Source organism: Caloenas nicobarica, chromosome Z (genome assembly GCF_036013445.1).
Source record: "Caloenas nicobarica isolate bCalNic1 chromosome Z, bCalNic1.hap1, whole genome shotgun sequence".
Lineage (NCBI taxonomy): Eukaryota > Metazoa > Chordata > Aves > Columbiformes > Columbidae > Caloenas > Caloenas nicobarica.
Genome location: NC_088284.1, coordinates 107,954,902 through 107,970,625, shown reverse-complemented (window position 1 = coordinate 107,970,625; position 15,724 = coordinate 107,954,902). Strand labels below are relative to the sequence as shown.

Below are 15,724 nucleotides of genomic sequence, written 5' to 3'. Positions count from 1 at the left end.
GCTCTTTGCCGTCAGTACGTCCAGCTCTCAGGAGGTGCTGGGGGGCCGGAGCTGCTGCTGGGCAGCTCAGCCCTATTGCAGAGCAATGCTGGGCACGTCCCTCCTCTGGGGTAAAGAAGTTTTGCTGTGGCAAAACCTCCTTTCTCGCCCATTCCTTCTCTGAGGCCAGGGCACCTCCACACACATGGGGGATGGTGGAGAGGATGAGGAGGGAGCGTGGGGCTTGTTTGTGGTCCCTCTTTGCTGCCACCATCGTACCGTGCAGCCTGTGCAGATGGTGCTGCCCAGCTCCAGGGAGGAGGAAGCAGGAGGTAGAGAGAACCGGGACGAGAGGCCTCATTTTGTGATACGATCTGAAAACGAGAAAGGGTTCAGAACATCTGGTGGCTGCTCTCAATGAAGTGGCTACAGGGCTGAACGCGAGGGAAATGACCATGCGTGGTTCCTGCACCGGGAGCTTTGCGGGTGGGCTGTGAACAGGAGAGGAGCTTTGCAGTAGCGCTGTGGTCACCGAGAAATCCCAGCCCCTTCGCGTGTTTTACGTACTCTCAAACTAGAAAGCTGTCGTGTGTGTGAACTCTGCCTACTCAGGCCGCTGGCATTTGGAGAAACTATTGTTTCTAAACCTACCTCTGGTGTCAGAGGCTGCAGAGTAGGACGTGGGAGACCCATGCTAGTCACCAATACTGGCGCCGGTTGCCTGGGTAAGTGGGCAAGTGATTTAATTTCTCCTCCTCCTCATTTGCAGAAGAGACATGGCTGATACTGTTTCTTGTGCTGTCTCAGCAGACCTGACTTTGCTAGACATCGGCGGTTTGCTTGTTTTGTTTTTTTCTTACTGAAGAACTAAGACGTGATCTGAAATCAGATGTTGTAATAACTCTAACCTTTCTTTTCCCTTGAAAACAAGGAGAATATAGGATTCTCTTGTTGGGGAGGACCAGTCGATCGTGGAGATGGCCATTGTACCTGAAGGGATGTATCATCGCGGTATTATGGTAAAGGCGATGTTGTTGTTTTGCAACCAGGGGTCCAGACGGCCTCTCCCAGGGACACTCGCAGTCTAAATAATTACCCAGCAGAAGAGTGCTGGGTGTGGAACGGTGCTGTGCCAGGATGGCATGCCCAGGACCTGGGGCTCACCTCTTGTCCACATGTACAGACTGCTGAGCAGATGAAAGTTAAGGGAATAAGGTGGAAATGGGAGGGATTGTGGTTTGGAAAACTCTTGGCTTGCGAGGAGCGCTTGGAGGAGAGCCTGTAGATGCATAGCGAGTCATTTCTTCATCAAACATTTCAGCGTGGTGACATCTCTGGCATTTTCAGGCTCAGGAGAGCAGGACGAAGCTCCAGGCTCGTTAAAAAGGGGAGTTGTTCTGCAGTTCCAGACCTTCATCTGGCAGGCATGGACACTGGAACTGCTTCATGTCCCTCCCGCTCAGGGAAACTCTTGCTAGCTCCTAAATCTTAAGGGAGAAGAGGAGTTTGAATTACTAGGATGTTTTGTGGAGGAGGAAGGTAGGTGTTGAAGCTTTGTAGAAGTCCTGGCACATTGTTGGACACTGAATCCCCCTTGTGCTCTCCTGTCACAGCACCATCCACGGCACAGCAAGCTGTGGGACAACATCAGCCCTCTGGAGTCTCCCAGTTGGCAGAGCGAGAATGTCACGCGTTGTAGTGGGGTTTTTTTCTGTTCTTTCTATATTCGTTTCCACCTCTGCCTTTCTGATGGATCTGTGCAATGACTACGGCATGTTTTCCTCTCTTGGAAAAGGTAGAGCCGTTCCCTGGGTTTCAGCACCTCCTTGTAGACCGCAGTGCTCCGCTGACTTCAGGCTTGGGCATCCGACCAAAGACTCTTGAGTTTAGAGAGTTGTGGAGCTGCTGTGCGTGACCTTGTGTTTGCCTGGTCTGCCCCAGTTGTGAGGCACGTTAAATCAGGTTTCACTGAAATTTTAGCCTTTACCGGGGCACAAACAGCACATGTGTTGTCTTGCCACATCCAGTTCTAGTGACCTGACCGAGGACCACTTGCCAGGTAAGCCCCAAAAGAACAAGCTCTGCGCAACCTTAATGCTTCCAAGAAAGCGTGGATTTGGAGGTCTTTGCCACACCAAGAGTTTTTCCACACATTGGAACTGAAATTCAGGAAACCCCTTAAATCAGTGCGGTGCCACCAGGAAGAGGCGGTGTTTCCTGAAGATCTGCTTCATTGCTGGGAAGATGCCGTGGCGCTTTGCCAGAGAAATTCCATCGCATCTGCAAGGTGCAAACGGGTGGCTGCGTGCTGGAGAGCGGCGTGGAGGAGAACATAAAAGAAGGAAAAGGATCATTAATGCTGTGTCCCAGGCAGCAATAAAAACAGCTTGTCCGTGCGAATCTCTTTAAAGCTGGAATCTCCCTTCAGTCCCATTAGCATCAGTCTTAGTAATAATGTTCCTTTTTACATATTTGGCTTGTAAGGGGAAAAACAAACCAAACCAAACCAAAAAAACTTTCCTCTAGTTTGCCTGTAATAGGCTTTGGAGTATTGGCTACATGGTAATTATATAAAAATCATGTCATTGTTTGGTTGGTTTCTGTGATGGCCTGAGGCTTGGTACGTGAATATATTTGCCTCCAAAGTAATTGATACTGCTTTAGCTGGGAAGTGGTTGGTGTTGATTATACAAGGATATAGTTGTAAGCTTCTCAAGAATTGTATCATTTATAGTTGTTATTATACCAGAAATAGCAATGAGAAATAATTAAGAATACACATTTATAGTTTAGAAGCAAGCTATACAAATTACTGGCCTCTCTTGCTTTCATAGAGGCTGAGTCTGTATCTAAAGGAACATCAGGCTGAAAAGATCAGGTAAGACAAAGGAAAATGTGATTTTGTGTGCGTGCTCACACACCTGCAACAGCTTTTACAGACGGGACAATAAAGGTGGTAAATGAACACGCAAGCTGAAAAACCCCTTCCCACATAGGTGACACGTCACGAAATTCAGAGAAGTAGCTGAAATTGCTTTGGAAAAGCAGAGGAAATGAGCACGATTCGTTCTTACAGCGCCACAGTGAATTGAGTGGGTTCGTCAAGCGTCGGGTCAGTGAACATGAGGAGTCTGCCGCCTCTGCTTTTCAGAGTCAGGTTGCTAAAAATAAAAATATATAATATCTGTTAATAGAAGCGTGCGAATAATGAAGGCTGGCTGACATACCTGATCATACGCACCCTGATTTTCAGTTCTTAAGAACTTTGCTGCGCGTTAACTATTTTTGCTTAAGATTTCCACTCTATGCGCTCTCAGCCCGATTTTTAAAATAAAGTTTTACAGCATAGATCAGTCATGTCGCAGAATGAATGCTACAGAAAAACCCGAGGGGAATTAGTAATTCTGGGCTTGGGGCAGAGGTAAACAGCGTGTGGTGAGATCACTGTGAATAAAAGAAGAAAAGAGAAAAGGAAAAGAGAAAAGAAAAGAAAAGAGAAAAGAAAAAAGAAAAGAGAAAAGAAAGAGAAAAGAAAACCTGAATTGCACATTCAGTGAAGGAGTCCTCTGGAAAAAAACCAGCATGTGATCGTATACATAAAGATGATGAAATATTGTGTCTGCACAGAAAGGGCTCAAATCCAGTTTAAAAGGCCACCTCATTCAGCCCTGTAGCATTTGCATTCTTGAATTTCCAGAAATAATACTTCAAAAGTTTTTTCCTTCAGTGTGACTGGAAAGAAACATCCCCAGAAAAGAGCATCGATAGTGGTTATTGTAGTTAATCTTAAATAATCTGTTATTAGTGAATGAGAGTGTTGAGAGCTGAGTTTGTGTAGGGAGCAGATCCGCAGGTTGGAAGAACCGAACCTTTTGCTGCCCGTGGACTTACTCGGACCAGAGTTTTTGTCCTGAAGGAGTTCTGTGTATGGTCACGTTCTACTTTAATTAAAAGCTTTTACCCTTTTCTTTCCAATGAGGTTTAGTTAATCGAGGCTGGTCTAAGCTTTGCTGTGGTGGTGGTTGTGCCTTTGTGGCACGTTCAGTGATTTGGGATTTTAATGTGCTGCTTCATCACTGTTTGCTATCATATCAATACTGTTGTTTTCTCTTGTTAGCGTTTATGAAGCTAAGTAGAGTGCCTGGTTTTATTAGAAATTATTTTCCAATAGGTTATCCTAGATTAGATGCACATCCCATGCTATACGGGCTGTGACAAGTTTCTTTACTAGTGTGTTGAAAAAATAAATGAGAACTTTTGGGCTGACATAAACTATGAATACTACAAAATGGCATGCCCTGCATGCTTAAGGAAAGCCTATCTGCTATAAGCAATCAAACATCCCCTGGCTCTGTCCCTGTCATGAAACTAGAAATTAAATTGGCTGAGAGGGGAAAAAAAAAAAAGAGGAAGAGGCTGCAAATGGTGCTTCAAACCGAGTTGTGGTTTGGTCAGATTTTATCTGGGATTTTCCTCTCCTCACATTTTAGGGACTTTTGCCCTCAAAACAGACCTTCCACCTTTGCATTTGGCTTCCATGATCCTTGTTTTCGGTGAAGCGTGGGCAGCCCGGGGGTGACGGTGTAGCAGAGGCTGCTTTTCCTGTCAGAACTCCCCAAAACGAGCAGGAAACAAAACTTACCTTTAATCCCAGCAGGTCTCAGAGGGCAGGTTTGCCCCGGGCTGGTTCACCTGGGCTCCTCCTTCCTCAACAGCGGATTAACTTCTTCCTTCTGCTTCAAGGAAAATATGCAAATAGTTTCTAAAGTATTGAATTTATGCCTCCACCTTTTCTTTCCTTGATTTTTGGGGCATACAAAAGTTCAAAGGGGTTATTTAACAGTGTTGTACAATCAGGTTTTCTTTCCTTAGAAATGCCGGGCCTGTTGGGCTTGAACCGCTCTGCTTTTACTAAGGAGATCTTGGCCGAGGCAAGTCTTAGGCAGGAACTTGATGTTTTTTACTAAATATTACTCTCTTCCAAATATTTCATTAAGTCTTAATAGTTTAATAGCCAAACCAGAAACAAACTAATTTGCAACAACCTGTCTTTACAATTCCTTCTTTCTATTTTTAACTTTTCATCTTTCTGATACCAAAATTTTGTGAGGCCTTCATCTGCGTATGAGGAAAAAAAAATACTTTGTGTGCTCCAGATGTGCTCATTGACATCATCCAAAGAAGTGAGATGGGGCTTTTGGCAGTTGCGGCTGCGCGGTTTTGTTTTTTGTGTCCGTGTGCACCCAAAATTGCCGATTTTGTGGTTGTGGAGGATGAATCATCACCCCGCTCTGCTGGGAGGGTGGGATGCGGGTTGGGAAATGCTGCGAGGATGAGGAGGGACCAGTGGAACTTGTCCCGCAGGAGGGGACCAGTGGAACGTGGCGCAAGCCAAGGAAAATCAGCCCGAGAAAGGATACAGCCCTTATCTGTAAATTCAGCAGGGAAACACGAGGGAGGGAGATAATCTGCAGAAGATGCACAAAAAACAATGGTCCACTGAGTCTCTGAAACCTTTGAAGTGGCAAAGACTAAAAAATCCCCTTCAGATTTCTGAGATGAAGCGCGAGGGCTGTGTAGTGTGATAATATCGCCGGGTAGGACTGGCGAGAGATGCTACTGCAAGACAGAGCAGCAATTTGTCTTGCTCAAAGGAGACTTTCTGGAAGATCAAGATACATTTTTAAAAAGGCAAATTCCTGACATTGAGCATGGCAATATCTGGAACACTCCTTAGTAAACAGTAAGTGAGAGATTAGATGTTGGTTTGGTTGGTTCATCCCCACAAACATCTTGTAAACTAAACCACCCTTGAGGTCCTTTTGTGTTCAGAGAATTGCTGCTGTGATTAGAAACAAGAATACGAGCGATTAAGCAAAACCGAAGAATGCTATGTTGAAAAGCAAGAATTTTGACTTATGAATCTGCAAGAAGGCAATGGTTTTATATTTCCCTTCACATTTTAAAACGTCTGGACAATCCTTGTAATGTTATGGCCATACAGACATTAAAAGATATTGAGTTTCAGTTATAAGATACGTTGTTTAAAAGTGAGTGTTTTCAGTTAGATTAAAGCTAATATCTTTAACCTTTTGCATTTAAATTTTCTGGTGCTGTGCAGAAATAACAACTGGCTTGTCTGCATGTTCAGTAATCATGCTTGCAATTACTTCTTCCCCATATTATTGCTGAGGGAATGTGTTTGGAAACTCGAATTTAGCATTAAAGCGGCACGGATGGAAGGAACATGCAATTTAATTGTAAACACATGCTGTGCTGTTAAATGTGATTTTTTCTATGATGCTACCACATGTGCTGGGCACTTTCCAAGCGCAAGGGAAGCTTGTGCAGCGGGGTCAGGCTTTCTCCAGACTAAGCCTAAGGCTTATAAAGCAACATTCGTTGAAGTCTCTGTATCAGATCGAGGCCTAATGCTGCAGCAGCAAAAACTCTATATATTTATTTAGTTCAAGTACATTTTGGCAGAGATGGGGAGAAGAGAAGAAGGGAGGGATGGAGAATACAAACAGAGGAGTCTGACAGCCTTGGGTGAGTGGTGGGTGATGTTTCCCAAACCGCCTGGACCGTCATGTTTAGCTTAGACGCATTTTGCAGCCCCGGCATCAGACAATGCTTTAAATAGTGACGCTGTCACTCCTACCGTCAAAAAAAGATGGTGTTGATATTTTGCAGCCTTGCTGCATGAGGATAACCTGTAACTTTGGGTGGGAGTAGTTTTGCAAACCAGCCCCAGAATGCCAAGGTGGTTTGTGGTGTTAGATAAGGCTTAAAAACAACCAAAACCAGTAGACTCTTGGAAGGTGGGGGCACTGAAGTCGTGGGCTGTGCTCCTTGTGAACAAGGTTCTTCTGAGAGAAATGACCCTTGTGATGATGTTTCCATATTCTCTGCTGCCCAGCCAAGGCTCTGCACCTCTCAAAGAGCCAAGGAGAATAAAACAAAGGAAAAAACCTGATAATCTGGAAGGGGAAGAAATGATAGAGACTAGGGAAGAGTTGGAATTAGCAATATGTAGTTAAAATTGTGAAGAATGAATTGACTTCAAAAGCCATGAAGGAGGTAAAGCGAAGAGAAGAATGGTCTATTGCCACAGGTGAGGGTTGCGGTGAATACAGCACCAAACTGGTGGTTGGTACTCTGAAAATAGGAAAAAACCCCAATGAATAACCGAGACTTTCCTCCTGTTTTTTGTTTGCATCTCAGCCGGTGCACCCAAAGAGTCAGAAGAAATCAGTAGACTTGTAGAGATTCCCGGATTCTTGCTGTGACTGTCTGTGCTTGAGACTAGATCCAGATCTCAGTTATGCTGATGGAAAGATTCCCTTGGATTGCAAGTGACATTTTATCAGCATGACCATCTCTTCTGTGTCTCAAACTGCACAAAACCATTCCTAATAATTTCTTTTTTTTTTTTTCCTCAGCCAAAGCCAAGTTGCCTTTGGAGAGTGTGAAGATAAATCTGTTTCAGTTGTGTAGAGGATCAGACAGTCACATAAATGCAGGTGTGTTGGCTTTTGAGGTTTGGTTTTGTTTGTTTGTTTTTCGGTGGGAGGATTAAGTTTGTAAACGACAGAATTGGTGGTTTGGGCTTCTGTTACTAGTTGAGTTAAAGCTTAGTAAAACATGGAACACAGACCCTGTGATACCCAGAGTGTGCTAATCTAATTCCTTTCCACTCTTTCTATTTAAGCGCTGGGTGTAAAATGCAACGTGTGTTTTCTTTCGAGTCCGAGCTGTCTTGTATGCATTCTTGGCAGTCTAAAAGATACTGTGTTAAACCCACTTAGTTCTACTCTTTCATTCTGGAGAGCGAGAGAGAGAAGTACTCATAAAAAATAACTCTCCAATAAAGCTCATTTCACCACATCTTAAGTATCAAGAGTTTAAAAAACAAAGGGTGAGAGAGGAGAAAACTATCAGAAATGTTTAGCTGTTAAGGAGACTGTAAAAATAGAAGCTAACATTTTTTTTAAAGGAAATATAAGTTGTACTGTTTATATTACCGAGCCACAAGTATTGTTTTTCAGTTAGTTAGGTGCTTAAGGATGTGAAAGTTATTCCTTTACAGTAAGAAGAGAAATCTTTTAGAGTAGTTGTGGAACCACCAGAACAGAGGGGAATTATTAGAAAGAGAGTTACCAGAAACAGAATAATCATTGATATTTATTTTTTCACTTTCCCCTCACTTGTGAAAAGTACTGATTTTGAATAACCAGGTTCCCAATGTGAAGACTTGGAGAAATGCTGTGCCTGGCCCAGCATAGTATGCAGTAGCCTCATTAAGCAACGGATCTATGTTCTGACAAACATTCAAACTCTTTTTCACGTTTTCCTTAACTATTTTTCCTCCACTTTCAGTATCTAAACGTAAAAGAAGATTGCAAAGCCATGGCTTTCTGTGCAAAAATGAGGAGCACAAAGAAGAGCGAAGTAAACCTGGAAGCTCAGCATCAGGGTTTAGAAATACTTTTCTACCTGCAAGACAAAAATCCCATTTGTTATACCAGTGGCGAGTTCACCTCGGAGGAGCTGTGCATCGAAGCTGCCCAGCGGTGTTGTGAGTATATGGATTTTAAATGAGTTCTCAGTGGCAGGGCCTGACGGTATCGAAAGTCCTTTGCACGTAAGTCAATGCTTGTAGAAGAAATGTGGATGTCGTGCAGTGTAGGATGGAAACTTCTGCCAAGGGTCTGTTTGGGCAGTTCTTAAACTGCTTGAAGTGGGAGAGACTGTCTTGAGATTTGTAGAAAGTGATTTCTGGCAGATACAGGCACTGATTTTTTAAATTTGGGATTATTAGGTTTCTTTTAAGAGGAGACACTATCTACAAAGATGTTAACACAAAGCTGGCTTTGCCTCGTATGCTGGTTGGTTGAGCCTGTCAGGATCTGTCCTGTGTTATAAAGCATTTTTGGAGAAGGCTAATGAAAAAAACCCAAACAAAACCCAAACCTATTTTCTGCTTTTCCGGTTTTAGTTTTCTGTTATTTGACGCAGTTATGATGTCTGTCATACTCATAATTCACCAGTTAAGATAACCTGAACCGCCCACGGTTGCAGTAATACATAACTGTATAATGAAGATATCTTGCTTTGTCGCTGTGTCCTTGACTCAGCAAAATGTTTCAACGTCCATGTAATTCTACAGGAATTAGTGGATTTAATCTCCGTTTGAGCCTCACGAACCAGTGTACTTTCACATTTACAATTCTAAAATTCTTTCCTGCCCTGATCCCAATTTCGTGTTCCTCAAGATTCATGGAACACCAAATATTATCCAGCTGATGCGGGAGTGGTGACTCTGGCCGTATAAGCAGGCTAACTGGGCAGAAGTTTTCCTGCAGCTTTAAAATGTTTTCTTTTCCCATGTCATCTGGGTTCTTGTAGCACTGAGCACCCTCCAGTTCATTTGCCTAATTGCTTCTCTTCCACTAGAAAGGCAGTAATTATGGGAATCTGAAGGACAAACCTCTTTGCAGAAGTATTCGTGTTGGCTTTGAATATTTTTAATGAAAATGAGTACTTTAAACACACCTGTTCATGTCAGCATGTAGGAGCAGTGAGCTGCTGCCGTTTGGGTGTGAACCCACAGACTGTGCAACTGCTCCCAGTGATTTCTGTTGGAAATTTAAAACCTTTGAAGAAATGACTTAAAGTCAGTGTTCCCTAAGGGAACTTCTTTCTGCCTTTATCTGTTTTTTTACACGTGCTACAGGGCTCTGCAAAAGAGCCGCTTCCCTGACTAGGGCTTTTGTACAAAGGTGCTGCCTCCGATGGAGCAGGAAACTGAGGGAAGGAATTCAAACAACGGGAGCTGGAGCCTGTTTTGCTCTGGGATGCTGTAAATGCAAAGGTTAAAGCAGGTCAGCGTGGACATACAGGTCAAAGTCTGTTCTTTGTTGGAAAAGCCTCTATTGAATTAGCAAAGAATGGAAAAATGATGCATTATGCTTTCTGTTTGCTAATGAGAAGGGGGATTTTCATCACGTCACTAAAACCTTCTCTTTCAACTATAGGAGTAAAATTTGTTAATAAAATGAAACTCCAGAATCATAGAATACACTGAGTTGGAAGGGACCCACTGAGAACAAAGCTGTGGTGTTGCTGAGTGGTTTTATTGAAATACCCAGTTCTGTGATCTGGAAAAAGTGCAGGTTTTTAAGTAATTTCCTCTTAAGTTCAGACCTTTGGCCGAATCAGGATTTCAGAATAAGCTTAATGTTAGAAGTAGCTGAAATGATATACTGCTTAATATATGATAGAACCAGTGGAGTCAACCAATGCACGGTTTCCAGTTCCACTTTAACCATAACTTTCTAATGTTTCTTTTAAACTAGTCCTAGTATCAGTTTCTTCTTTTGGTCTGTTATGCAAGATCAGATATTTGCTTTATGCATTTGTATTTTTGAGGTGTACATATCAATTTTAGCCCTGTGATTCATACATTTATTTACTTTTCTCTGACAGCCATATCTCCTCTGTGCCATAATCTCTTTGCACTGTACGATGAAAACAAAAAACTCTGGTATGCACCAAACCAGGTGTTTAAGATAGATGAGAAAACATCACACCGGCTCCATTATCGAATGAGGTAAGTGCAAAACATCTGAAAAATTATTTTGTTAGCCATAGGTAGATGCTCTGACTCTTAATACTGAATTCAATGAAGATGCAGGAAAGCAAAACCAAATGAAGCAGCTTGCTTTTCACAGCATAGGTAAGAGATTAACAGGAAAAGCTTAAAATGTCTTCTGATTTTTATTTTTCATCTTGCTATATAACCTTGTAAAAAGCCCCGGAAGTCAAAAAACCCCCAAGAACTGGTGATATTTTGGGGCTGAATGGGCACCCAGCCCTCAGCCGCTGGAAGATGAAAGCGGTAACAGTGACAACTGTGAGCATCTCACATGCTAAAGGAAGGATGTCTGCCTTTTAGGATTTGATAGAAATCTAATTCTGCACATTATACTGCCTTCTTTTTAAAAATTTTTTATTCTGACTTTTCTTCTGGCATCCGTATGAGCTTTAAATGTATGATATAGGAGAAAAATGTGTGGACTAAGCTTTGCTTCCAGGATTGATTAGTCTAGAAACTTTACCCATCTTAAAGATCATTTTTGTCAATTTGTCAAGGTACAACTGTAAGAAAATGAGCTTCTACGTAATATTCCCTCTTTGCCTTAAAATGCAATGTTCACATACATGGTCGGTTTGGTCTGTAGAGGAAAAACTTCAAGTTGCCATATAGCTGTGTGCATTTTAACGTCTTTTTTCCCGTTAATCTCTAGTTAGACAACCTGACTATCACTGAAATTGTTATTGTTGCTGGATGAACTGTTAGGAGAAAAAAAATACTGACAGTCAACAACAAGATCTTGGCTTTTCAAGTAATTATAATACCGATACCTATTTTAGAAGAAGATGAGGATATTATACTATTTTCTTTTTTCTTTAACACAGTCTATTTAGTAGTGTTAATGACTTAACCTCGGCTAATCTCAGTTTTAAACAGCTGTGGATGAGTTTGGCAGATAAATACCATACAATAATGCAATGGAGTGACTAAAAGAAGCTCTGAGGGCTCTAATGGCCTCTTAGAGTAGTCAGTGCCCCTTCTTGCTTTAAGAAATCAGTCAGATTAACCATATACTGGATAATAAAATTTCTTGATATAATGTGAATCTGGGGTGTTTTCCCCCGAGACTGAAATTCTTTGATGTGGTGTGGTTTTCTCAGTAAAATAAGGTGGTATTTAAAAAATGTACTTGTGGGAATTTAATCCTCTGATTAGAAATACAATGCTGTTTTTAACTCGATTATTAACGAATAGTTTCCGCTGTGTTTGGTGTTTTCTGTTCTACCATTTTATCGACTGAAGCTGTGGAAAATGCCCTGCTTTATGTATTTAAAATATCTGGTGGTTTATTTTTTTTAAGCTCTGAAGTTGGAATTTGAAGTTTGGCAGGGCCGTCTCTTTTGTCAGATGTACTTCATGCACGAAGATCGGCAAACCGTGGGCCAAGAATATGTATTTAACATAAATTCATATGCGTTTAAGAAGGGATGATATGAGTTTAGGTGCTAATCTATTAAGATTCCTGTGTCCCTAGGAATGCTGTAGTGTATTTATCGGTGAAGTGGTATTTTCCTTTCTTTCATTTCTGATGTGTCTCGTGTCTTGGCTTGGGCATCTGAACTCAGAGCAGGGCTGAGCACTGAAAAATCAGGAGCAACACAGGACTGTGAAACTGTTCTCTCAATGGATGTTGTTCATTCTGAGCTCTGCAAGAGGCAGAATTCCACTTGAGAAAGGAAAATGGTCCGGGCTTATTTAATAGTGCATTGCATTAGACTGCATGTGTCATATAGAGACTAAATCATTTTTATGTGGACACCCTTATTTCTGAAATTTCATTACGTTGAAAGGTTTGATTTAGTCATGTCCTGTTAAAATTCTCTATAGAAAATGAAGGTATGTGACCGAGTAGCTTCAAAGGCTTTTTAGGTGTTTGATTTTTCTCTCCCTGCTGAAAGCTCTAGATTCGCTTTCTGACTCCCCGTCCTCCTCTCCCCATCCAATCTGTGCCAGCCCCAATACTTTTGGTGATATTTTAGAAGGACTTGTTTTCCACTAGTAACTTTGTAACTAGCCCTATATTTCTTTCACTTGCCTCAAGTTTAAGAAAAAAACAAACCCAACAGTCTACGGCATAAGAAACCACAGTATTTTGTAATATCCTGGAGTAAGGGAGGAGGAGTTTAACTGTTCTACAGCTGGATTGTGGTTGAACCAGAGGCAGCAGCGTTTGTTGGCATGGAGAAGGGACACAAGACACGTTTTCTGGAAGCTGGGCAAAAAAAGGACTATCGGGGCTGCTAGAGGTGAAAGAGAACAGCAGGTCCAGCATTTCCACCATTTCTTGGCCAGATTGAATAGGCTAAATTGCTCGGGAGGAGAGGTGGGTCGTGCTCCCAAAACTCAGGCGCACGTTCTCCTTTCCAACTTGTCTCCAGAAGTTCTGAATTGGAAATCTCATGCTCCCATTTTCTTTGTGAAAGTGGGACGGTAATAATCTGTCTCCCCCTTAGCATGAGTGTCTTCAAGGCAGAGTCTCCTTTATTTATACAGTTCCTCAAACAATGGGGCTTTAATTTTTATTGTAACTTGTGTTGTCTTAATCAGTGCAGTTGAGTAGGGAAAGGACCAAATTCTCCTCTCGATTACAAACAATACACGTTACTTGCCCATAATGATTTTCAGGAAATACCAAAACAATTGGAGTTATTAATTATCACTCATCTTATAAAGGAGCGTACGGAAACAAAGTGATTTCCTGGAGGCAGAAGGATTTGCTTTGCTCTGCTTTTTGTGCTTCAACCAAGGGAGTTCTGCAGGATCTTACAGGGTTTGTGAGGAGTTCTTGGCATAGTTGTGTGCTGGTGTTCCTGCTCGTGCTATAGCTACCTGCTTTACGGGGACTTTAAAAAACTCAGTGCTGAACTAGAAGTACGAATTTTGGTTTGCTCTTCTCTGTGCTGAGGCTGATATGCACCAACCTCAACCACCACAGAACTGGGGCTCAACCCATGAACTCTGGTCAGAGACGAGTCATGAAGATACAGTCTCATATTAGAAAACATACACGTGTGCGCGCGAGTCGTCCTGCACCGTGATGTTCGGAAGCGTTTAGCAGTTGACTTGCTGCCCACCTACTGTCTTCTCATCTTCAGGACGCATCCCTTGCAATTTTTATTGCATTATATTTCAAATGAAACTGCTTGGGCAACATAGTGATTTGTTATTGAAATAGATTTGGTATTTGTAATCTCAAAATGTGTTTGTAGATGATGAGGTAGTTTATCTATTCAGCTTTTTCTTTCAGTACAGAAGACATGTATTTCCAATTCAAGAGTTGGATATACCCATCACATGCCACAGCATTTTCTACCTAAAACCTGAGGTTTTTTCCACTCACTTTTTATTTGCTACTTCTCTTGTCTGCAGTGTCTATTACCATTCACATTAGTTTGTTTGTTTGTTTGTTTGCTTTTTTCTGTGTAAAACTGTTTAATCTCATTTTGGTCACAAAAATTCTTTAAATTTTGATCACATATTTAGGTAGACATTAAAATCTTCGCCATCGAGGTGTCATGGTAATGTGGAACAAATTATGTGACACGGTCACCCCTGTCCATCAGAAATGTCAGATTTCACACCCTTTGTATCAATGCAGTAATATATATACGCAACGCAGTAATTCTCATTGTTTTCTCTTGCTAGTGCTGAATGCTTCTCTGGAGTTAGACTGACACGTTCTTACAGAAATCCTTCCCATTTAGCAGCGGGGTAAATCTGCTCTGCTGTAACCTTTTAATTGTAAGCAGTTCATGATCATGTGCAAGGCACGAACCTTTGCAAAAGGTACATTGATTCGAATGGGATTTAACTAAACTTTCCTTGATTTAAAATGTTACTAGAACCCAGAGAAACACGGATTTCTGGAAAAATTCAGGCAAAGATTTCTCAAAAGGTTCTAACAGAGCTTGAACTCAAAAATGTCATTAATTGTTAGTAGATGCCAACTCCTTTAGCAGGTTTTTAATTAAACAGCTTTGTGTACAGCTATGGATAAAAGGCTTGTTTGTAATATACACAGAAGATAGGCCATGTCCCTTTAAAACCAGGTGATTTGAATTAGTGTCCTTTTCGCCAGCTCCATCGGAAACCAAAGGGAAGCAGAAATTCCAGGGAGTGAGGCAGAGCCCAAGTGGAGGAGAAGCCCTGAGGTCTTGTTAACCCATTTTATCTTGCAATGATAATGCACAGCAGAGACTTCACACCCTCTGATGCTGCTCAGGCCATGTCAGAGGTGATGGAAACATCATCTGAGCGGGGCCTTCTTGCTGGGATGCGACAGGGGTCAGACACGGTATCGTGAGTTAATAGTGAGATACCGTTGAGTGGAAACGCTGAAGACCTTTGACTAATAAACTTGCATTTTTCCCCAGTTGCCCAGGCCAGGCGTGTGGTTTCAGCAACGGCCCACTTACCTTGCAACCTCAGGACAGAAGATTGACGGATTTTGACTTTTAACTGCTTTTCTTTCAGAAGTTTAAAATATGTATTAATGTAAATGGAGGATTTTCCCACAAGTTTCTAAAGTTTATTCCTGTTTTCTTGCAAGATACTACTTCACAAACTGGCACGGGACTAGTGAAAGCGAGCCCTCAGTGTGGAGGCATTCCCCGAGGAAGGCGAAGAGTGCGTTCGAGAAGAAGCTGGCCCCAGAAGGAACCCCCATACTTGATGCAAACTCCTTAGAATACATCTTTGCACAGGTAAGAGCTTGCTTGCAAGTATGTCTGCCATCGTAGTTGCACAAAAACTATTTTATCCTTCAGAAGGTGCTCTAAAAAACTGTATTCAGACTTTTAAAGTGCGTGTAACATTATCTGTTAATATTGATAAGTGTTTTCTTCATACTTCCGTGTAGTGGAGAGAGCTTGCTGCATGAAGAACAAGCTACCCATATGCAGAACGTGTAAAGAAACTGTCTTACAGTCCAAGAAGGGCTACATTTTTATAGCATACTTTCTTCCAATATTAACTATTTTTGGATAGAAAAGCCGTGACCTTTTCTTTCGCGAACCATTTGCACATAATGACTTTGACATCTGTAGTTCTATAGAGGAGCAGTAGCAGTATTAAACCCGACAGCATGGT

The 15,724-nt window shown here is 41.9% G+C and overlaps 1 protein-coding gene across 2 annotated transcripts in view; it reads left to right on the top strand.

Annotated features, from left to right (window-relative positions):
- JAK1 (Janus kinase 1) overlaps positions 1–15,724 on the top strand; it is a 72,796-nt gene that overhangs the window by 36,768 nt on the left and 20,304 nt on the right. For both annotated transcript variants that reach the window (XM_065655805.1, XM_065655804.1), the window contains 4 exons: positions 7,422–7,502; positions 8,359–8,557; positions 10,468–10,591; positions 15,186–15,339. In XM_065655805.1, the coding sequence (XP_065511877.1) occupies positions 7,497–7,502; positions 8,359–8,557; positions 10,468–10,591; positions 15,186–15,339 (483 nt within the window). In that variant the 5' untranslated portion in view covers positions 7,422–7,496. The remainder of the gene's footprint in view (positions 1–7,421; positions 7,503–8,358; positions 8,558–10,467; positions 10,592–15,185; positions 15,340–15,724) is intronic.